This window comes from Tribolium castaneum, chromosome 1 (assembly GCF_031307605.1).
Source record: "Tribolium castaneum strain GA2 chromosome 1, icTriCast1.1, whole genome shotgun sequence".
NCBI classification, from domain to species: Eukaryota; Metazoa; Arthropoda; class Insecta; order Coleoptera; family Tenebrionidae; genus Tribolium; species Tribolium castaneum.
The window spans coordinates 22129071-22152172 of NC_087394.1; the positions used below are offsets into that span (position 1 = coordinate 22129071).

Sequence of the window (23102 nt, forward strand, 5' to 3'; positions counted from 1 at the left end):
ACCACAGTTTTCTGCTTTATTATTTTTTAGAAGATGCGATTTTTCATGCTTCACGACATTTGCTCTGAGTGCAACAAATCTGAGAAAAGTTAAATCAAATTTAATTTAAAACAGTTATGTTGTTTGTTTAATTTTTTACGAAATAAAATGGATATAAAATAATTATCTCGAAAATTTCTCCAACTCGGAGGTCCCCTAAAAACATGCGATACGCAACTTTATGACACTTGATTGCGATTTACGAGTTATCATTGGTAACATGTTCACCCAGCCGGGAACAGTAATCTCTTGTGTTCAATGTCAATTTATGGTATAACCTCATTACAATGTCATCCTTCGTGGGTTGCTCTTAATTGCATGAAGTATAAAAATAAAATATCGCACTTTTAATAGTTTATCTGCAACAAAGCAAAAGATAAAACTAATCGTCGATTCATTCATTTGAAAAGAATTTCTAGTATGAATTCTATGAATTTATCATTTTTTTCTTATCAAGTTTATTGCACTGTAATAACAAGTACTGATCACGTTATTTTTTGATTCGTGAAATGTTAAATAAAGGCTAACAGTTTGATTTCATGCTTCGCCATCATTACAGAATCGTAATTCTGAACGAATTTTTTCTTTCATTCCAGATTTACTTCACTGCACTAACGAACCAAATGTCTCAATTCCGCAATTAGCTAATCTTCTCATCGAACGATCACAAAACACAAATTGGGTGGTTGTATATAAAGCCCTCATCACAGTTCATCACATGATGTGTTACGGAAACGAAGTAAGTATTTTGAATAACAAAACGTAGCAATTGGAGCAAGAACGTTTTGTTTCTCCCTGATTTTAAATCGAAAGTAATTCAAATTCATAATTTCATGATACAACAAGTCTGCTGTAAACCAAGCAACGGATGTGAGTCACTATACACAGTACGATGAACGTAATTTATTTATTTATGCTATTTTCAAATCAAAAGTACAAACTTCAAGGAATTCATCGATTCTGGCTGGAAATATCTTACGCTGCACTGCACGATGATATTATGCAAAGAATCTGTTATTAGAAAGTAAAGCGACCTAGAGCAGATCTTGTAACGTTTTTTGAGTAATTTTCACAGGACGGTTAAATGCGGCTTTAGCAATGAATTTAATTAGAAGACAATTAAAATTTGCTGTTCACACATTATTTTTTGCAGAGATTTACACAATATTTGGCGTCCAGTAACAGCACGTTTCAACTGAGCAATTTTCTTGATAAAAGTGGCGTTCAAGGTGAGTTTATTGATCCTTAATGAATTACCAACGCACACCCTCTTTATTTTTCTGCACGCGAGACTTAATAGCATTACTCTCGCTAATCATGATTAACACAAGTTGAGGGACTTAATGCTATCGCAAAATCAACACCAGGTAGTTGGTAACACTGTCGTCCAATCAGGGCCGGATTATAGTTGTAGGAGCCCCTCGGCAAATCTGACTCGGTGCCCCCTTTCTACACCTTTTTACTAAACTTTAATTTTAAATGATTTATTATTTTTTGTATTACTTAGTTTTATACACTTGTATAGAACATTAAATAACTTAATAAATTAAAGAAAAAATCTGAAATAACAAATAAAAAACAGAACACTTAAGTCTCCCTACCTACTCTAAAATCGAATTTTACGACATTTCATATAAGAATATTTATTAATAACATCACTGGAATTACAATTATTAAATGAAAAAAAAAACCTTTCACACAAAACTAAATAAGTTTAAAATGTCCTTTTAAATTTTTAACGGTTTCTATTGTAATTGATAAATTTTGGTAAAGAACTGATACCAGAGGGGCAGATTGTAGTTCTGGAGCCCCGTATATTTTTTGTGCGCATTCTAAATTTTTTAAGATAAATGTAAAACTTTCAAGCAAATTATACGTAATTAAAAAAATAAGTTGGCATACCATTTTGTTCCTAAACGTCTTCTAGCATAAGAGGCTTCTTGAATTTAAATTTTTGAGCACATAATACCAACTTTATCACTATTGATTGTTTATAAGTACAGTACCTACAATGTGAGTCTGTGAGTAGGTATGATTTACAGTATCCTAAAAACTAATAATTACACAGTTCTCATGCATGTAAATTATTTCAGAATTTTTCTACATTTTTTTCTAATTAAATTAACAAAATGGTAAAAAATAACATTTTATGTAATTCTAAAAAGAAGCGATGCTTAAAAGTTGGGTTGTCAAAAAAGTGTCGCTAACCCCAACATTTAATTATTTAAACAAAAACAAAAAATGAGAAAGTGTAATTTTAAGACTGGTAACGATTTTCTTAAGAATTTTTTGCTCAACACATTATCTAAATAAGCATCGATTTAGAGTGACAGTAAAAATTACAAAATTCCAGTTCGTGAATATTAATATTTTTAATTATGTAATTAATTTTAATTGTGAGGAATCATAAAAAAATTCTAAGAAAGTCACATGCATAGAGAAAATTATTAAGTAAGTATTTAATAGCATTAATTGATTTCTGTGTAATTACTAGTTTTTGAAATATAATAAAAAATATTTTTAAAGACTTACTTTGTATATTGTATAGAATTTTGAAACCAATTTCACTCTTTTCCCTGTCCAACTAGCTCACAAGCTCTTTATTTTCCAAATTTCGATTTAGTGTTGATTTTAAATATGTTTCTATTAATTTGAACTCAAAAACGATCGTAGACAACCGATACGCAACAGAATTTAATTCGTCATGTTTCGCTTAAGACTTATAGTATACCTACTTTCATTCAAAAATGCATTTAAATTGATTTCGTATCAAAAAAATAAACAAGGCATGTTTAGGGTATTTATACATAATTTATAATTATACGTATCAGTAACTTGATATTTTATTTTTATCAAAAACGTTGAAATCATTGACAACGATTTTTACAATTGCATTTACATTTTACAATTTGCAAAATGTAAGACCTCAACTTTTGAAGATTTTTTGTTTTATTTAATTTTAAGTTGTTAATTTTTTTTCAACTTTAGTTGAAATAAAACGAGTTTTCTATATAACGTTTTGCAAAATTCTTATTTATAATTTTCACTGTTTTCCTCTTTTTTTGTGTTTAATAATTAGTTTGAATTGTCTTTGAATGACTTTGGAGCCTAAATGGTTGAAGATAGGGATATGGTCTCGCGGACTTTTTTAAAGCAAATTTAATTCTCTACAACTTTCTTCTGAACATTTTTCTTGTATCTGTAACCGTATTCGCAGCGTTTTGAAAAATATGAGGCAGAAGGCAAAATGGCAATACTTTTTTTTAAATATAGTTTAAGATATAATTTTTGCACCATTTTTATCTCCTATTATTGAGAATTTGATGCTCTATCTGCCTGTATTTTTTTTATTCGCCTTGTGCTAACCGTTATTTAATTACAATTATTTTTATAAATGTATTGCTCTGAAAACTTGGACGGTAATAGAACAACTACGCCTCTGGCGGCATTAACGGAACTATCGAGGACGGGGACGTTTTATTTGTACGTCGTTTCATATCCTTAGTTTTAGATATCGGTAGGTTTCTTTGCGAATTATTTATTAAAAAATTACAAATAGAAAATATGTTCTATTTTTTGAGTTTTGTTAGGTGTTAAAATTAAGACACGTATTTGTGATACACCCTGTATTCTTTTAAACACGATTTTAAATCATCTGACATTTATCGAATTGAATTTAATTTGTCATTAGAAATTTAAGGACAGCGTTACAAGCTACCTGTTCATACACTAAAACCATTAAACACCTTACATCATCCTTAGCACACTTACTTATAGACGACGATGATATTAAGATATTAACTTTCATTTTTGTTTGTTCTCAAGGAATTCTAAATGTTAGGACTGGTAAGTATTGAGATTGATGTGGAGAGGTTGCTTTTGTGTCGGGGTTTATTTTCTTGTGTCGCCTTTTCTTGAGCAAATTTAATTTCACTGACTTTCCTGTGATGAATGTATTTAATTTTAGAATAAACTTTAGTCACTTTGCACTCTTTTTTTATTTACCGAACTAATATTGACTCGGATATTTTTCTTAGGTTACGACATGTCGCCCTTTATCAGACGATACGCTAGATATTTAAATGAAAAAGCGTTATCGTACCGAACTGTTGCCTTCGATTTTTGCAAAGTGAAAAGGGGGTACGTTGTCGCATTGATGTTTTGTGCAAATAATAGGAGTATTCTTGTAGGAAAGATGACGGCATGTTGCGGACCATGAATGCCGATAAGCTTCTAAAAACATTGCCTGTTTTGCAGAATCAGTTAGATGCCCTTTTGGAGTTTGATTGTTCAGCTAATGACCTTACCAATGGTGTCATTAATATGTGTTTTATGTTATTATTCAAGGATCTTATAAGACTTTTCGCATGCTATAATGATGGTATTATTAACTTATTAGGTAAGTACTTTCCCATCGGACAGATCCGGTAGTTACAGAGGACAATTGCAGAAAAATTCTTCGATATGAATAAAAAGCAGTGCAAAGAGGCTTTGGACATTTACAAAAAGTTCCTCATTCGAATGGACAAAGTGGCCGAATTTTTGAAAGTTGCTGAGGTGAGTCAATGATGCTTCTACATATAATTTTTTAAGTATATACCTTTATAGTAATAAGTAGATGCTAATACTTATGTAATATTAGCGTATGTTTAAAAATCACAAAGGAATAAGTTTCTAATTATGTCGATATTCATAAAATAAAGAAGTTACTAACAAAAATTAGCATGTACTTATAAAATCACTAGTCTGATATTCGTTAGACTTATGTTTCTAAAGAAAAGTCAATTTACTAAAAGAATACTATGTTTGTCATATTAAGAACTCCAAGAAACGTTTAAAATAGGTGAGAAAATCGCGGTTTTCGGTAAAAAGTGTTGCAATGGTTAATGCAACAATTCCTGAAGGAAAAAAATAATAGTGATTGCACGGGTTCAAAAAAGCCGATTTATCATTAAAAAATTATCTAAAGCGCTGAACCGATTTTTGTATTACGTTAACAGGTTGAAAACTGTCGGTGGTAAGTAACAGAGTTTGGTAGATTGGAGATTTTCACATCATTTTTCGTCGATTTTGTCTCTTCATGATCATACGAAGTTTCGGAGACTTTTTTTAAAAATTATTAGTTGTTTCAAAACTATAGAAAGTCGCATTTTATCAAATATTTTTCTTTAAATAGCGTTGATAAAAATGTAAAATAGTTATTAATGGTTAGATATCTCATTAAATCTATAAACTATATTAGCTATTAATTTTTTGAATTTTTTTTAAATTTGTAACAACTGTAAGTTTTAGAAAAAATGACATTTCAGTAGTTTTGAAACAGCTAATGTGATGTCTAAAACGAAACTAGAAACAATGAATCTGCATTTAAGTAATTTAAAATCTACCAGACTGCGAAAACCCGAGTACATAGTTAAAGTTACAAATTACGCAAAACTTTTATCAGTCAGATAAAAACTTTTTATTTAGATGTTCAGATTTCTCAAATGATTTTACTTAAAATTTTGTCAATTCCGGAAATTCCGGGCGACTTCAGGCTTATAAAAAGCAAGCCGATTCTTTATGTTCTAAATTCTGCTAACAAGTGATAAACAAACTTTTTAAATAGATTAATAACTCTTGACTATCGGTACTAGGTAATAAATAATAATGCTTAACATGTTTGAATTTTTCTGGCGATTATTTGTCGATTTTGGCGCATTTTGAGTGGCTCCGGGTTCACTAAAATCCTATTTATAATAATTTATAAAAAAATCGTTCGAAAACGCTGAGATAGTTATGAAACGGTAATGTTTCTGTTTCTAACTTGGTACTTCAAAAATCTAGATAAGAACTCTGCTGGCTGTTTTACATTTTGAACGTTTTTTGACAAATCTGTTGGTAACCAAGCTAGCAAATTATACAGGGTCGCTAAAAAGTATGGATACAGGCTAAATGCTAAATATTTTTGGAACGGTTTAACAGAGCACCTTGAAATTTGGGAAACAGTTAAAAGTGTTTAAATTCTATCATCTAATATTTTTTCAATCTTCTATCATTTATTTTGAAAATACAAGGGTAACTTGATTTTTTTAAATGGCACGAAGGGTCAAATTTAATAATTTTTAAGAGGTTTTTTCCTGAATTCAATGGTTCAACATGAACCCATCTTTATTTTTAATAGAAGATATAAAAAAATAAAAATTCTAAAATTTAATTCTGGATTTCTGGTAAAGTAAAACTGAATTAGCTTTGAAAATACTAAAAAGGAATGACATTTTTGTCCTTGAAGCCTGACGATGATTTAATTAAAATAGAAACGTCGCTAAAAATATAAAGCTTATTTACATCTCTGTCCTAAATAACCAACAACAATTTCCTCCTTTGAAAATACTGTTACTAGCGATGTCACTTGTATATTAACCAAAATTTCAACTTGTGTCCAACAATTAGTTTAACAGTGCTAAATTTAGGTGAGACTGAGCTTGTAGAAATTCTTACTTTAGTTGGTTATGACGACAGATAGCCAAGAAGTCCGTGAAAATCATTTTAGTCATCTTATGTAGCATGAAATCATGTATTTCGTGTTTAAGCTTTTTTTATTAAAATGTGTTCTTTTTCAGTTAAAAATGTTATTTCAATAATTGTTCTTAACTTTTACTTTTTTTTCGGTCGTAGGTAGTTCAAGCGGCAAAGAGCTAACGAGAGATAAACATTTTTAAGGCTGCCAAAATTATACATTTTTCAAAATCTTATGAGTTCGATAATTATGTTCAAAGTTTCGATTAAAATATGGTACTATAGAACTGTTCTTTTTAAAAATATTGAATTTGATTCGTCTTGCCATTAAAAAAAATCAAGTTAGCCTTGTATCCTCAGAAGAAGTGGACATAGAAATTTGATAAACATTTAAAACTATGGAATTTATATACTCTTAAGCATACATGCTGATTCTTTTAGCGCTTATATTTCAAACTTTTTAACTTCTAACATAGGTAGAGCTTTAAAATTTAAAATTTTTAAAATTTTGTATATGATCTAAATCGACCATTCTGAGTTTAACTAAATTATTTTCAAGATGGCTGAACTTTCGGATCAACGAGAAATTGACGCCAACTTTGAAATTTTAAATGGTGACAACCTATTTTTGTAGCATTCTTGAATTCGACTTTTGTAACTGAGTAAAATGTACCATAAATTGTTAGTACTTATATGTCATAGTTTTTGAAGAATGTAATTTTTTTTTGTTGAAATTTGTATTTGCAGGGGTTCATTTAAAATATCACAGCTCTTGAACTCCTTAAAATAATGGAATAATTTTTACTGCATTTGATAAACAAATTGTAGACCATTTTATAAGGTCTACTTGATTAACTATAAAAATTACGAAGTAAAATCTGTTTTTTGTGTTTTTTTTCAAAAACTGTAAAAGATAGGTATAGGACCTACCAAAAAAAAATCACCAATACAAAAAGTATTATTGTTCTTTCGATTGCCGTTAAGAAAATAAGTTTGTTTCATTTGAAAAAAATTAGTTATAGCCGATTTTTGATAACCATTTTGAAAAAATCATACTGGTCTTGAATTTTGAAAACTCTAGAAGGCTCTTCGAATCTTCGGTTATCGAGTCCAAAAAAAATATTTATTTATCGCAAACGGTTTAAGGGCTGTAATATTTTAAATAAACCCTTGCAAATTAAAATTTTTACAAAAAATTAACATATGCCAAAAACTATGACAGATAAGTACCAACAAGTTGGGAAAATTTTACTCAGTTTGAGAAGGTGAATTCAAATATACAATAACAATGTTGGTTATTGTTTAGAATTTCAAAGTTTTTGAAAATAATTTAGTTAAACTCTCAGTGGTCAACTTGGGTCGTATAAAAAATTTTGAAGCTCTATCTAGATTAGAAGTTAAAAAGGTTCTAATGTAAGCCCTAAAAGAATCAGCCTGTATAGCAAATTTTGATAAGTTTCGATTAATAGTTTTTATAATACATATTTAACTGTATCCATACTTTTTAGCGACTCTGTATATGATGTAAGGATTTGCTCATAACAATAAGCATCTCTCTATGAATATGTATTCAAGTATTTGCTTTTAGTTTCAACTGATAATTTAAGTTAACGATAAGTGATTACAAATTTTTATGAATATCACCCATTGATTAATTGCATAGTTTGAATAGTAATCGAATTTTTACAGAACGTCGGTATTGATAAAGGCGACATTCCTGACCTCACTAAAGCTCCCAGCAGTTTGTTAGATGCCCTTGAGCAACATCTGAATCATCTCGAAGGCAAGAAGAATTCCCAGACGAATTCGTCTCAATCGACAAGGTCGGTGACTAATCGTATTTTGAAACGAACTGACCGTTTGTCCATTTTTCTTACAGCAATCAGAAAAACGTCAAATCGGGCGTTTCCGCCTTATCCTCAACCAGCAACGCGTTCGGCAACGTCGTCGCCAACGGCCGTTTCGACACCCCAGCCAACGGCATCGACGAGAACCTCAAACTCCAAATCCTCGCCGAAGAGGAAGCCGCAATGAATCAATTCAAATCGAAAGTGAATTCGCCCCCAGCTGGTCCCAACCCATTTTTGAACAATTCGTCTTCGACGTCGAGCAAAACCACCTCGCAGTCGGCTTCCGAAATTGATTTGTTTGCCGCCGAGCCCGTTTCAGCTCCTCTTAAAACTTCGGATGATTTGTTGCAGTTGTCTAATCCTTTCGCAGATGCTTTTGCTCAGCCCCAGCCGGTCAATACCGCACAGTTCATGCCGCCGAACAATATCTGGATGGCGAACGGAAACGGTAATTTTTTTCCCGAATTTTTGGTGGTTTTCAACTCGTGTTGTAGCTTTTGTGGCCCAGCCCCCGAGTCCGGTGGTGTCCAACGGAGCGTTCGTTTCGGAAAATAATTTCGCCTCGGTGTTCGGAAACTCCGAGCCGAAAAGTAAGTGTTTGGATTTTTCTGTGTACAGCGGTCACTTGGCGATGATTGAGAGCATGTGCCGTTGCACAATACGTGTGCACGAGAATACTGTGCTTACACACAATAATATCAGGGAAAAACTCAAGTCGGATCTTGATTTTTTGCCGAACCTAATTATAATCTTAATTGTGCATTTAACATGACTAACAATCGCTTTGTGTTTTTTCGCAAGCTGCCGAAGAGACTAAGTCCTTCAATCCCTTCCTGGTGGAGGACACTGAGCCTCCCCTCCTTCTTGATATCGGGTCTCCAGATCCGAATCCGATCCAAAATGTTTTGAGTTACTTCCAGAAAGATATCGTTTGATTGATTTTGTTTTTGTTGATTGCCCTCGACAATAACCGCCACACCACTGACAATAAAATACCCTCTGTGTTCACTGCTACTGATGGACTGCCCGTAGTTTCACATGTAATAGATGGTTATAAGATGGCAGGTGAATTTAAATGTGTTGTTGTATGAGTGTGTTGTGTTTGTGCTTTGAAAATTTCATTCATGGTTTCATTCTGAAATGTATGTAGGTGTTGGGTGTAGCATTGCCAAGAAATGATAAAACGAAATTTTGCATGTTTCCAACGGAACATACATTTCCAAACATCCGTTAAAACTTACCGTAAACATAAATATTAAATTTAATAACTTGTGGGATAAAAAATGAATGACGCAAGTAGAATACTTACTTAAATGAAAACAAACAATGAAAAAGATTGAAGAGCATTCGATCGAAGATTATGTAAACAATTGTCTGTTGAACTAAATAACTCACGACTGAAGCTTGTGTTCTTGGAAATTTGATGAATAATGGCCAAGCGGAGGGATTGTAATAAATTAGAGTACTTGCGAGTTCTATTGAAATGATGTGTCATAATTCAAAACGTAACAAATGGGTGTAATATTCAACAGGATTTATGATAGCCGCAGTGTTTTTTGATGAAATATTATTAGCAGAAATAATATTGGGGGCAACTCAAAAAATGCAACAATTTGAAATTCGGTTACAATTGTTCTCCTAAAAGGTGTGAATGTAAATACGTAATGATTTTTTTGTGAGCGACTTGTTTAAAAAGTTACTGACTTCTAAAAATTGACCAAATATTAGGTATAACGTCTTTGTAAACTATTATTCTAATTAAACAATATTAACAAAATATTTAAAATGGTGCTTTATACACAAAAATTCACTGTTCTTTTTAACTCTGAAATCGAATTTGAAATCTGAATTTTTTTCGTATTGAAAACTGGAAGTGAAGTTTCAAATCCGAGTTTTAGTAACTTGGATCATTTTTTTTAAATGATTTTTATTTTAAAAAATAGCTTAAAGTAAATAGAGTTTACACTATAATTTACAAAATGGGATCTCTATTCGTTTAATGTACTTAAAAGCACGTAATTTCTTGCGTAAACCGGTCGATCACGTAAATTAAGTACTGTATCTCCTAAAGGAATAGAAATCCCATTTTGCGACTTATAGTGTAAAATCTAGATACTATAAGCTATTTTTTGAAATAAAAATAAATTTAAAAAAATGGTCCAAGTTACTAAAATTCCAATTTGAAACTTCACTCCCGGTTTCCTACACGAAAAAAATTTCAAATTCCAAATCTGATTTCAAAATAAAAAAGAACAGAGAATTTTCTGTATAAAGCACTATTTTAAATATTTTGGTATGCATTAGTTTTTTAAATAAAAGGTTCCAAAAACTCTGTCTCATATTTTGTCAAATTTGTAGAAGTCAATATCTTCACAAATAAGTGCCATACAAAAAAATTATTATGTATTTTACAATCATGCTTTCTAGGAGAACATTTATCCCGAATATGAGCGAATTTCAAGATGTCAAATTTTTATCGTTGTCTGATTGTCCAAATTGGAAATCTGGGACATTTTTTGCCGATACGAAAATTTGATCTGAAAGTAAAGTTTGTTGACATTAGTAATTTACATTTATTAATTAACTAGTTACTGGTTATTTAATTTTGGTTGCGTCCTGATTTTCCCCTCAATTTAAATTACAGTATTGAGGCCAAATATCGGTTGCTACAAGATTATTTGTCACTTAGACGCCACCTAAACTCATTCAAAGGTCACGTCTTGATTGTGTTTAAAAATGGTGGAAGAAATTGCAGTTTAATTGCTATATGCGTGTATGCGTTTTACTTATAATGACTTAATTTGCATCTAGATTTAGATCTCTGTTTGTTATGTGTTTTTTTTGTGTTTAATAAGGCATGATGACGATTAAGAAGGTAATGTCAATGTGGCAACGTAGGGACTTTCTGAAATGGGTGTGGAACACGCCTAGATCGAAAGTGTGTTTCTATGATTTTTTAAAACTGTGTTTCTAAACTTAGCCGTATATGAAAAGTATAGAAAGGCAAAATAGTGTCACTGGCGAAAGAGCTTTTTTAAGCCACTTGTTTGTAGTACAACATACATTCAAAAAAATGGAAGTGCCATATGCAGGATTTTGAATATTTCTCTTTTCAATGACGAAATGATAACATAGGGTCGGTTTACAGAACGCTTTATCGCAGTTCAATTAAATTCGCAGCTGTAGGTAGTCAAAAGCAGCCTAATAATTATTCGAATTAGTTGTCTAATCATAAACTAAATTTTAATTCCGTAAATCGCTCATCAGTGTTACATGTTTTCGATTTCATGTGTCTCTTGAGAGGCGTTGAAAAAAATGTATAGAAAAATTCAATGGGCATAAGAATTAAACTTTCCTAATTGTAAATCGTCGCTTTATTTTTTTTACTCGTGAAAAAATCAGACTAACAACTACATTGACTCCGTATTTTTGAAAATAAATATGGATTACACATCCTCTTGTTTCAAGGGTGATTTTCAGCTTTTGATGGAGATGGAATTTCTGTTATTTTGTAATTAAGTTCATTAGGCAATCTTTAATGCGACTTTTTAATATTCATTGTTTTAATCACACAACAGCAAAAATGGTTTTTGATATATGATAACGTAGAAAAAACAGAAACGATAAAAAACTACAAGCACAGAGTATTCACGGACGCTGTTTTTTAAATGATTTTTTGTTAATTTTTTAATAAAATGAATATGACTTTATTATTTGTTTAGTTAGTATTTATTTTCTCAGTCTTGTTGTTACAGAGAAATGATTGCAATCTATAAACTTTTGTCTTGGGGGTTTTCTATAAAACCTTCTCACTGTAATAAACATTTTTTTCTAAGAGTAAAATTCTCTAAAAGAAAAGAAGAATAAATGGACCAAGTTTACTGGTTAGAACGAAAGGACAACGCACTTTGAAGTAGAAAATAATTAAAAGCCACAGTTTATTAATAGAAATCTCGCATTATTTTATCGTGAAACTGAATTATGAATACGGCCCCAAAATCTTAATTTTACCAACACTTAAAATGTAATAATGTACAGGCTGTTCCAAGTTTTGTGGCTGAAGCAAAAATAAATATTTCTAGTAGAGTAAAAAAAGTAAATTAATAGTCTAAACTTTAAACGATAAGGAATGAATTACGATACCACTTAACAGTTTGGTATTGTTCAAAATTTTTACGGTATTACTATGAGAAATCAAAAACCAATTTTGGTGAAAATTTAGTTTAAGTTATTGGTAAATTTCTTTAATTTTTAGAACCATACTTGCTAAAATAGAATTATGCGAAAGTTGATTGCTTTTGAGTAATTAACGTTTTAATATTGAAGATCCAAAGGCTCCAGTAATTTATGACAGACTTTGTGGTAATTGGTGATCAGATCAAAATTCCTTGACGATTGAAAAAGGTTCGCTATAATGTTTACAATCTTTCCGGAGTAAAGCGGTTCATTGTCAGGAAATTCTGACAAGATCACCACAAAACCACAAAGCCCGCCATAAATTATTAGAGCTTTTAAATCTCCAATATTAAAATGTTAATTACTCAAAATCTATCAACTTCCGCATAATGATGTTTTAGCAATTATGGTTTGAAAATTAAATGAATTTTACCATATAGAAAATACTCCAATAACTTAAAAGAAAATTCTCACAAAATTTAAACCAAGTATCAAACGGTAACGTAAATAATTCCCTATCATTTAGACTATTAATTTATTTTTAGATTTAGATTAGATTAGATTAGATTATTTTTGCATATGTAAATCCTCTAACATAATAAATAAATTCAAAACAAAGTATACACATTTTGATAAAAGTTTATCCGTTTTTTTTAACATTGTATTAAATATTTGAGCCGTCCAAATGTAAAAGTCACTTCTTAGCCAAAAATTCGAAAAATGCTTTTCCCGTGCTGTGATATTTAAAATTTAAAAAGCTTTTCAGACTCTATTGTTTCTTTTACAAAATTTATTTTTTAATATACAAAAACTATACAAAAGTTTAGAGTTTGGCGCGAAAATCACTGTTCGGTTTGACACTTCGGGTGTCAATATTGCTTTTAAAACCAATTGAAACTATAAAAAGGCGTCATGTGACTCAATTTTTTTACAGTTATTACTGAGTTGAAAATTTAAAAAGGAATTTTTTTCAACATAATTATGCGACTTTAACTTGCAGCTAATGATCTTTTTATTGTTTTTATTTATTTATTTCGGTTTATTTACATACATCAGATGCATAACTCACCCAACGGGCGAGATAATAAGAAAAACTCTCTTTTTACTTTTTGTAAAGCTAAATTTCTATTTTATTCGGGTACTATGATTTGTATAGCTTATAACATTCAATTTTTACACTAACAATAAAGCCACTTAAAGAAAATCGTTCTTTAGATTTCATAGCAACTTTCCAAAATATTTTTTCGAAATTATTTAAAAACTAAGTGATAATCAAATATTGAGTTTTGCATGTAAACGGCTCATTTAAGTCTAAGACAATTTTATTTAAAACCACTGTGACAAAAATAGTAATTAATTTCCGTTATAAGATGAAGAATTAATATTAAAATTTTAAGACTCAGTAAGAGTATAACTATCTTTTGTTACATTTCTTTGTTATTTTCATTTTTTAATCGAGAACAAATTATATTTTTGTAAAGTACAGTAAATCTATTGTTTCTATTTTTAGTGCCAAGGTTACTATAAAAAATGTACATTCATCTGAATTAATGCTAGATTCATCTATCATTTGGTATTAGTCATTTTTAACGTTAAACTTGTAAATAAAGCAATTACTTGTAACTTTGTGTATGCATGCATTTGGTGATTATTTCGTACGCAGTGAGTTCACGAGAATTTTTTTCTTGCATTTGACATAACAGTAGATTATTTTTAGCGTAATTGTTTTCTCATGAACTTTTAATAATATCCGTTATTGTTGTACGTTTCTTTTTCAGGGAAAAATATTTCGGTCACATAAAGTGTTGTACTTGTTTCAGGCAGTGGCTTTGATGCTCTCGGTGGGGTCCTCCAACCCGTGTCAGCCGGTCAGACGACCACATCTCCTGTCACAAACAACAACAATAACAATAATAATATGAACAACAACACACAGACGGGAGCGTTGCTGACAGGCGATTTGGAGTCCAGTCTTGCATCACTAGCCGAGAATCTCACAATTAACAGTAGAACAGCGCCGATGAAGTACGTTTTCGTTTTGTTTTTAACTTCTCCACTAATATTTGAGTGTTTATTAGGGGAGTACAATGGAATTCGCCGAAAAACGGATCCAAAACAAACAATTGGACTCCTCAGCCGATGTCCGCGACCACAGGTGCTGGGTATAAACCCATGAATCAGTCAATGTCAAGTCCACCACTCAGCATGCAAACTACTCTACAGCCTCAGATGTACCCACAACTGACACCGATGATGGTGAGGGCTGAAATTTTTTGTATTCAGTAATCATTTTGATTTTGTTGAGTGTAAAATGATGATACCCTTCTCGGGTCCGTTTTTTGAGAAAATAATTTTGGTCAAAATTGCATCTAGCTATCGTTTTCTGTTTTCGACTTATAAACACAAGTTGACATTTTAGCGAAATCTTTAAAAAATCATATCTTCCTTGTTATAAAAGATATAAATTTGAAATAATGACATTATAAAGGCACTTTTTTACGGAGAATGTAGTAATGTTATCAGCAATTTTTTCTAACCATTCGTTTAGTTGTACTAACATAAAGTTGTATTTTTTTAAATAGGAATCATAGTTGGCTATGACATTTTTGCAAAGTTTATTTTTTTCTGATTTCATATGTCTATTTGTGTAATACATTATTTTTAAATTATTAAAAAAAACATTTTGCTTTTTTATAGTAGGCCATGAAAATTTTTTGAATTTTTAATTCAAATCATGAAAAATGTATTGCTCAACAAGTATGTATAATTTAATGATGTTTTAAAAACTAATTAATTCAAAAACAGCAATATAAATAATTATTAGATCAAATTTTTGCGATTAATAAGAATTATTTGTTTCTAGATTATAGGTACTTTTTTTCAGAGAATCTAATAACGTTATTAGCGAGTTTTTTCAACAATTTGTTTAACGGTAATAACATAAAGTTGTATTTTTTTAAATAGGAATCATAGTTGGCTATGACATTTTCGAAAAGCTTATTTTTTTCTGATTTGATATGTCTATTTGTGTAATGCATTAATTTTACATATTAAAGAAAAAACAAAACATTTTGCTTTTTCTTTATAGTAGGCCATGAAAAAGTTTTGGATTTTTAATTAATACTATGAAAATTGTATTACCCAACAAGTATTTATAATGTAATGATTTTTTAAATCCTAATTAATTCAAAAACCGCATAATAAATTTTTATTAGATCAAATTTTTGCAATTAATAATAATTATTTGTTTTTATATTTAAAATGGGAAGCTTACGTTGTTATTCTACATATTTTCCAATTTTAAACATGAAATGTCGGAAGAAGAAAAATTTTATTAATTGTATGATTGCGTATAAATAAAATTTTATTTTACAAAAAAATGACAATTGAAACACCAAAATCAAATTCCATCTGCGGTAAAAAAATACACAACACTTCATTTGCATTGCACTTCACTAAATCATAAAAAAGTGGCATCAAATGGTAGTGAGACATCGTTTGCAATTTTCTGCACATTTTTGTGAACTACTTTCAAATACTTTAAATATATTTTTATCAAAAATATATAAAAATATCAAACTATATTTATATTGTTTTGAGTTCAGAAAAAAAAAGCTTTTCAAAAATATCACAGCCAACTATGATTTTCATTAAAAAAATACAACTTTATGATAACGAATGATTAAAAAAAATCGCTGATAACATTATTAAATTCTCTGTAAAAAAGTGCCTGTATAATGTCTTTGTTTTAAATGTGTATCTTTTATAATAAGGGAGATATGATTTTTTTAAGATTTTGTTAAAATGTCACTTTTTGTTTAGAAGTCGGATATAAAAGACGATAGCAGGATGCGGTTTTAGCCAAAATTATTTTCTCAAAAAACGGACCCGAGAATATCACTCGTTTTTCTCTATACCTGCTAGTTTTGGAGATCGCCTATTCGGACACTTAAAATGCAGCACCCTGTACACTTAGATAAAAAAGTTTTGCATTATCTTATTGCTTGTGGATCAAGCAAAGATACGAGCTCTGTTTTCTCAAGGGTGACTAAAATAAAACATTTATCTTAACCAAATTACAATTTCAATTGCTTAAAACGCCTTGGATTTTTTTGTTATATTTCTGTTTCGGGATTCCCACTCAAGGAAAAGAAAGAATTTTATTATGAAAAAACGGTGCAATAATTTGGAAAAAACATTATTTATTTTTTTACTTTTTACGCTCTTATAATGACGCATTAAAACGTCAAATTGAAGCGTGTTGGAAACTATCGTTTGCGATATAATTTTTTTATTTGTGCAACTAGAAGTATTTATTTTTTTAATTGCACTAAAACTTGAAATACTCTGAATAAAGTAATTTATGTCGAAACAAAAAAATAACTGGGAATTTATGGTTAAATGAAAATGCTGTAAGAGGAGCAAATATTTGTTTTTGGGGAAAAATTGACTACTCTTCTAGCATTTTTGCCAAAACAAAATGTTTTTAGTTTTAATAAGATTATTCCATAATTTTGCACTTCACAGTATACAGGTGTTCTAAAGTTCATTATTGACTTTTAAACGTTTTTATTCTATTTTACCTTAAAAAGCGTTACATTTGTTTCTGCCAAAACAATCTATTAAATCATTTCTTTACACAAATTGTCTTGAGGCACAAAAAATGTCTTTTTCGTTTGGAAAAACGTCGTTGTTTTTGACGACACACTTTTTTTAAAAATCCATTATTATACACTAAAACGCATCTTAGTAAAGTAGGACTTTGACCACATTAAAGAAGAGAGTTCAAACTTATTTAAGGGTATAATTTTTTTAGCTCACTTCAATCAAGAAGATAAAAGTTTGTGTCAAGTTGAGTAACTTAGAAATTTTAAATGGAGCACCCTGTTTTTATTTACAGTTAAGTGTCTTTTACTAACTACTAAAAGATATTATTTAACTTTAAACATTAAAAAAATCATTACCTATTGTTTCAGAAATCGAAAAATGAATTTTTAGGCTAATATCTCTAATCTTACATGTAATGTTACGCTTAGGCCATTATTCGTCATTTATTACATTGAAATAACTCAGATTTAAATACTTATGAGTTATGACGTATATTTACTTTTTATGAGTTACGTATGACGCATGTGTTATTCTGAGGTACCAAGCAACAATGGTCATTGAGTGATTGAATTGAATAATATTTACAGTCAAATATTTTTTGATTTATTAACGTGAGGCATTTTATTTGTATTTTTAGTTTTTAGAAAAACGACTTATAAATTTTTGAGAAACAAAAAAGTAGGTTGTTCCATTTAACTCTTTTAAGTTATTTTTTTAACAAACTTTTTTATGTTTTTACGTTCTTAATAATTCTAAACAATTATTAATACAGATTTAAATTTGAACTTGTCCCTTTAAAGCAGTGGAAGTCGTGCCTTTTTGAGATTTCTAGTTTTCGTGTAATGAATGTTTAAAAAGAGCGTGTTTTTGTCAAGAAAAATCAAACTTATTTCAATAATTAAGTCAACTCGACCAATAGAAGTTTTGATAAAATCATCAGTAAGTATTATTAAAAACTATACGTCCAAAAATGAAATGAAAAAAATAAAATTAAAATTAAATAAATAAATAATTAAATATTGTGGCTCATTTCTGAGACACCTGTATATTTGAAAATATTTTCGGTTACGTGAGGGGTTGATATCTACTTGATATTTACTTTTCTGTAAAAAAATTGTTTAACACTTAAAGGTTAATAATGGACTTTACCAATTTGCAGGGACACTCTGTATAACTGACATTTTTGACATTTTACTGTTTGTACATTCTACCAAAATATTAAATGTTAGATAACAAAGTTTTCGAATAAAATTAATTTCAAAGTAGCAAACGTAAATTTTAATGCCAACAAATATTTTGCAAAAAAGCCAATTCTTCGTTTAAACAAAGTGTCATCTACCAGCCTCTTGACAATAAAACACATACTTTTCTTGAAGTCTTGAAGTTCTTCGAAATGAACAATATTGTTCATATCTTCTAAATTTTGTGGTCTATTAAAAAAAAAAAAACGTAAGACTGTTTTCTAGTAAGATTGTTTCTGAACGAATATCGATTTGTCTTACTACAAACACTGTTTTTGTTTTTAAAATCCCATCTGGTGCTATCAGAGGCGTCATTTCCGCAAATTTGTTTTAGGACTTTTAGGAATCAACGATTGACAATTTCAATAAAATAAAAGCAACTTTATCTAAAGGCCCAGAAGTATTTTATTTCCTTTTTTGACACGTATTGCTAATGGGAAATAATGTTCAAAGAGTTTTTTAGTTTTCAGGATTTTTTTTGAATTCCTAACTCCTTCCTTACTTCTAATTCTAACTTTGAATTTCTCCTAACTCGAGTAGAAATAAGAAATAAGTAGTAAATAAGTATCAAAATTGTTATTAAATCAGCTGTAATTTTTTTTATTTAGTTGAGAATAGTGTGATTTTTAAAAAGAAAAGTGAATATCTGACCATTTTCGTCAAAAAAATATTTAATTAATTTATTCCCTACGTTCACAGTATTTGAATTTTCACAGAAAAAAATAAAAATAATAAACATTCGGTATTCGAGGTTAGAGGAATAAAAACAGTATACTTACCTATTTCTACTTCTCAAAAACCTCAGTCTTGAAAATAATCAAAAGTTGATAAAAGAACGATTTTAGACAATTTTGAATAAACTATAGTGCCAACTTGTCCCTTTGTCGCTCGTATGCAACTTTTCTACTCGTTCGTAATATGCTCTTTACTACACTTGTTACTTGTTGTTGTTGTTAATATTCTATTATTTGACTTGGCGTGTACTTGTAACTGTAAATATATTTTACTTCCATTGAACATTTATTATTTTAAATGAAGAAAAAAAAAAGAAATTTCTAAAATGTTTTTTATCCTGTTTCAGGGTATGCGTCCGATTGTAACAAGTCCAGCGATGATTCCGCAGATGAGCCCTTTGGGCGTGGTTCCAAATCCGTCAAGTCAGATGGGCCAACAGTCATTGCTGTTCCATTGAAATGCCATGTTGTAAATAAATTTTCAAGTGTTACAATCACAAGGGTACAATAATAGTATAATTATGTACATATCCAATTATTACGAAATGTGATGATTTTCATATCTATAAATTTTTTATAACGGCTTCTGTAGTGGTTTTAAATTTTTTGTTATCAATATTTATAATAATTAAATTATTGTTAGTGTATACGTAAAATTGTCAATCTGTCCAGATCGTAGTTAATTCGGTACATGTTTGTGTTAATTGATAAAAATTCTAAAATTGTTGTAGGTCTCTGAATGTGATGATTCAGTTCAATTAAAGTTTTATCAAACGTTGCGCAGGTAGTGACAAAAGTGTTGATCATTTTGTGGGGTCATGGGTTCTCTTATTAGTGCGTACCTATGGTAAGTTTCCGCCCTTGCTGCGCCACTTGGGACTAAAAGAGACAATAAACTTTTCCATTGTTGGTAGCTCTGCAACATTGGATTTCAAAATGACTGTATATTTTTAAGTAGGTGTTAAAGAATTGCCATGTAATTTTTATGAATTGTAATTTGCACAAATCTTCAGCACTTTAAGTACACATTGTTGTTTCCTTACGATTTGTTTCAATGAGGATTTGTTATGATTGTGTATATAAGATTCCAGATATGTACTCACAAATACAATGTATTTCACAAAGTACTCTATATTTACTTATTAATGTATCTAATACTGCTTCTGTATACTACACATTTTGTTAATTTTAATGTGTAATAAACTGTATTATGGAAAACTTGCTTATTAACCAACGTTCCTTTCAATGTGCATTTTTTTTTTACTTTGAAACGTTGTTTCAAGAATTTCAAAAATTCTCTCAGCATAAATATAAAGGCATTATTTATGGTCATAACAAACACACCAGGGGATTGTTTTATTTTCAGTTTGTCTTAGCTATAGTGAAACCTCCCTTAATTGAGATCTCCCAATAACGGACACCTCTTCACAACGGACATTTTTGTAGAAACGTAACAAAACCTATATTAAAATTGCCAACTCTCATTAGTGGACACCTCTCTACAACGGACACATTTTGTTAATTTTAATGTGTAATAAACTGTATTATGGAAAACTTGCTTATTAACCAACGTTCCTTTCAATGTGCATTTTTTTTTTACTTTGAAACGTTGTTTCAAGAATTTCAAAAATTCTCTCAGCATAAATATAAAGGCATTATTTATGGTCATAACAAACACACCAGGGGATTGTTTTATTTTCAGTTTGTCTTAGCTATAGTGAAACCTCCCTTAATTGAGATCTCCCAATAACGGACACCTCTTCACAACGGACATTTTTGTAGAAACGTAACAAAACCTATATTAAAATTGCCAACTCTCATTAGTGGACACCTCTCTACAACGGACACATTTTGTTAATTTTAATGTGTAGTATTATGAAAAACTTGCTTATTAACCAAGGTTCCTTTCAATGTGCATTTTTTTTTACTTTGAAACGTTGTTTCAAGAATTTCAAAAATTCTCTCAGCATAAATATAAAGGCATTATTTATGGTCATAACAAACACACCAGGGGATTGTTTTATTTTCAGTTTGTCTTAGCTATAGTGAAACCTCCCTTAATTGAGATCTCCCAATAACGGACACCTCTTCACAACGGACATTTTTGTAGAAACGTAACAAAACCTATATTAAAATTGCCAACTCTCATTAGTGGACACCTCTCTACAACGGACACATTTTGTTAATTTTAATGTGTAATAAACTGTATTATGGAAAACTTGCTTATTAACCAACGTTCCTTTCAATGTGCATTTTTTTTTACTTTGAAACGTTGTTTCAAGAAGTTTTCAAAAATTCTCTCAGCATAAATATAAAGGCATTATTTTTGTTCATAACAAACACACCAGGGGATTGTTTTATTTTCAGTTTGTCTTAGCTATAGTGAAACCTCCCTTAATTGGCATCTCCGAATAACGGACACCTCTTCACAACAGACATTTTTGTAGAAACGAAACAAAACCTATATTAAAATTGCCAACTCTTATTAGTGGACACCTCTCTACAACGGACACATTTTGTTGATTTTAATGTGTAATAAACTGTATTATGGAAAACTTGCTTATTAACCAACGTTCCTTTCAATGTGCATTTTTTTTTACTTTGAAACGTTTCACGAATTTCAAAAATTCTCTCAGCATAAATATAAAGGCATTATTTATGGTCACAACAAACACACCAGCGGATTGTTTTATTTTCAGTTTGTCTTAGCTATAGTGAAACCTCCCTTAATTGGCATCTCCGAATAACGGACACCTCTTCACAACGGACATTTTTGTAGAAACGTTACAAAACCTATATTAATTGCCAACTCTCATTAGTGGACACCTCTCTACAACGGACACATTTTGTTAATTTTAATGTGTAATAAACTGTATTATGGAAAACTTGCTTATTAACCAACGTTCCTTTCAATGTGCATTTTTTTTTACTTTGAAACGTTGTTTCAAGAATTTCAAAAATTCTCTCAGCATAAATATAAAGGCATTATTTATGGTCATAACAAACACACCAGGGGATTGTTTTATTTTCAGTTTGTCTTAGCTATAGTGAAACATCCCTTAATTGACATCTCCGAATAACGGACACCTCTTCACAACGGACATATTTGTAGAAACGTAACAAAACCTATATTAAAATTGCTAACTCTCATTAGTGGACACCTCTCTACAACGGACACATTTTGTTAATTTTAATGTATAATAAACTGTATTATGGAAAACTTGCTTATTAACTAACGTTCCTTTCAATGTGCATTTTTTTTTACTTTGAAACGTTGTTTCAAAAACCGCAAAAATTCTCTCAGCATAAATATAAAGGTATTATTTTTATTCATAACAAACACACCAGGGGATTGTTTTTTTAAGTCTGTTTTAGCTTATAGTGAAACCTTCTTTAATTGACATCTCCGAAAAACGGACACCTCTTCACAACGGACATTTTTGTAGAAACGTAACAAAACCTATATTAAAATTGCCAACTCTCATTAGTGGACACCTCTCTACAACGGACACATTTTGTTAATTTTAATGTGTAATAAACTGTATTATGGAAAACTTGCTTATTAACCAACGTTCCTTTCAATGTGCATTTTTTTTTACTTTGAAACGTTGTTTCAAGAATTTCAAAAATTCTCTCAGCATAAATATAAAGGCATTATTTATGGTCATAACAAACACACCAGGGGATTGTTTTATTTTCAGTTTGTCTTAGCTATAGTGAAACATCCCTTAATTGACATCTCCGAATAACGGACACCTCTTCACAACGGACATATTTGTAGAAACGTAACAAAACCTATATTAAAATTGCTAACTCTCATTAGTGGACACCTCTCTACAACGGACACATTTTGTTAATTTTAATGTATAATAAACTGTATTATGGAAAACTTGCTTATTAACTAACGTTCCTTTCAATGTGCATTTTTTTTTACTTTGAAACGTTGTTTCAAAAAC

The 23102-nt window shown here is 30.1% G+C and overlaps 1 protein-coding gene across 3 annotated transcripts in view; it reads left to right on the plus strand.

The window, feature by feature from the left end:
- LOC654860 (phosphatidylinositol-binding clathrin assembly protein LAP) overlaps positions 1 to 20364 on the plus strand; it is a 40059-nt gene extending 19695 nt beyond the window's left edge. The window contains exons 2-13 of one of the 3 annotated variants that reach the window (XM_008192932.3): positions 636 to 778; positions 1193 to 1268; positions 3865 to 3885; positions 4077 to 4179; positions 4230 to 4438; positions 4490 to 4596; positions 8227 to 8360; positions 8417 to 8835; positions 8882 to 8977; positions 14384 to 14588; positions 14642 to 14819; positions 19494 to 20364. In XM_008192932.3, coding sequence (XP_008191154.1) covers positions 636 to 778; positions 1193 to 1268; positions 3865 to 3885; positions 4077 to 4179; positions 4230 to 4438; positions 4490 to 4596; positions 8227 to 8360; positions 8417 to 8835; positions 8882 to 8977; positions 14384 to 14588; positions 14642 to 14819; positions 19494 to 19604 — 1802 coding nt within the window. In that variant the 3' untranslated portion in view covers positions 19605 to 20364. Of the gene's footprint in view, positions 1 to 635; positions 779 to 1192; positions 1269 to 3864; positions 3886 to 4076; positions 4180 to 4229; positions 4439 to 4489; positions 4597 to 8226; positions 8361 to 8416; positions 8836 to 8881; positions 8978 to 9188; positions 9429 to 14383; positions 14589 to 14641; positions 14820 to 19493 lie in introns of those variants that run through there. The other 2 variants (XM_961276.5, XM_015978168.2) reach the window with 2 other exon arrangements.
- The last annotated feature ends 2738 nt before the right edge of the window (positions 20365 to 23102 follow it).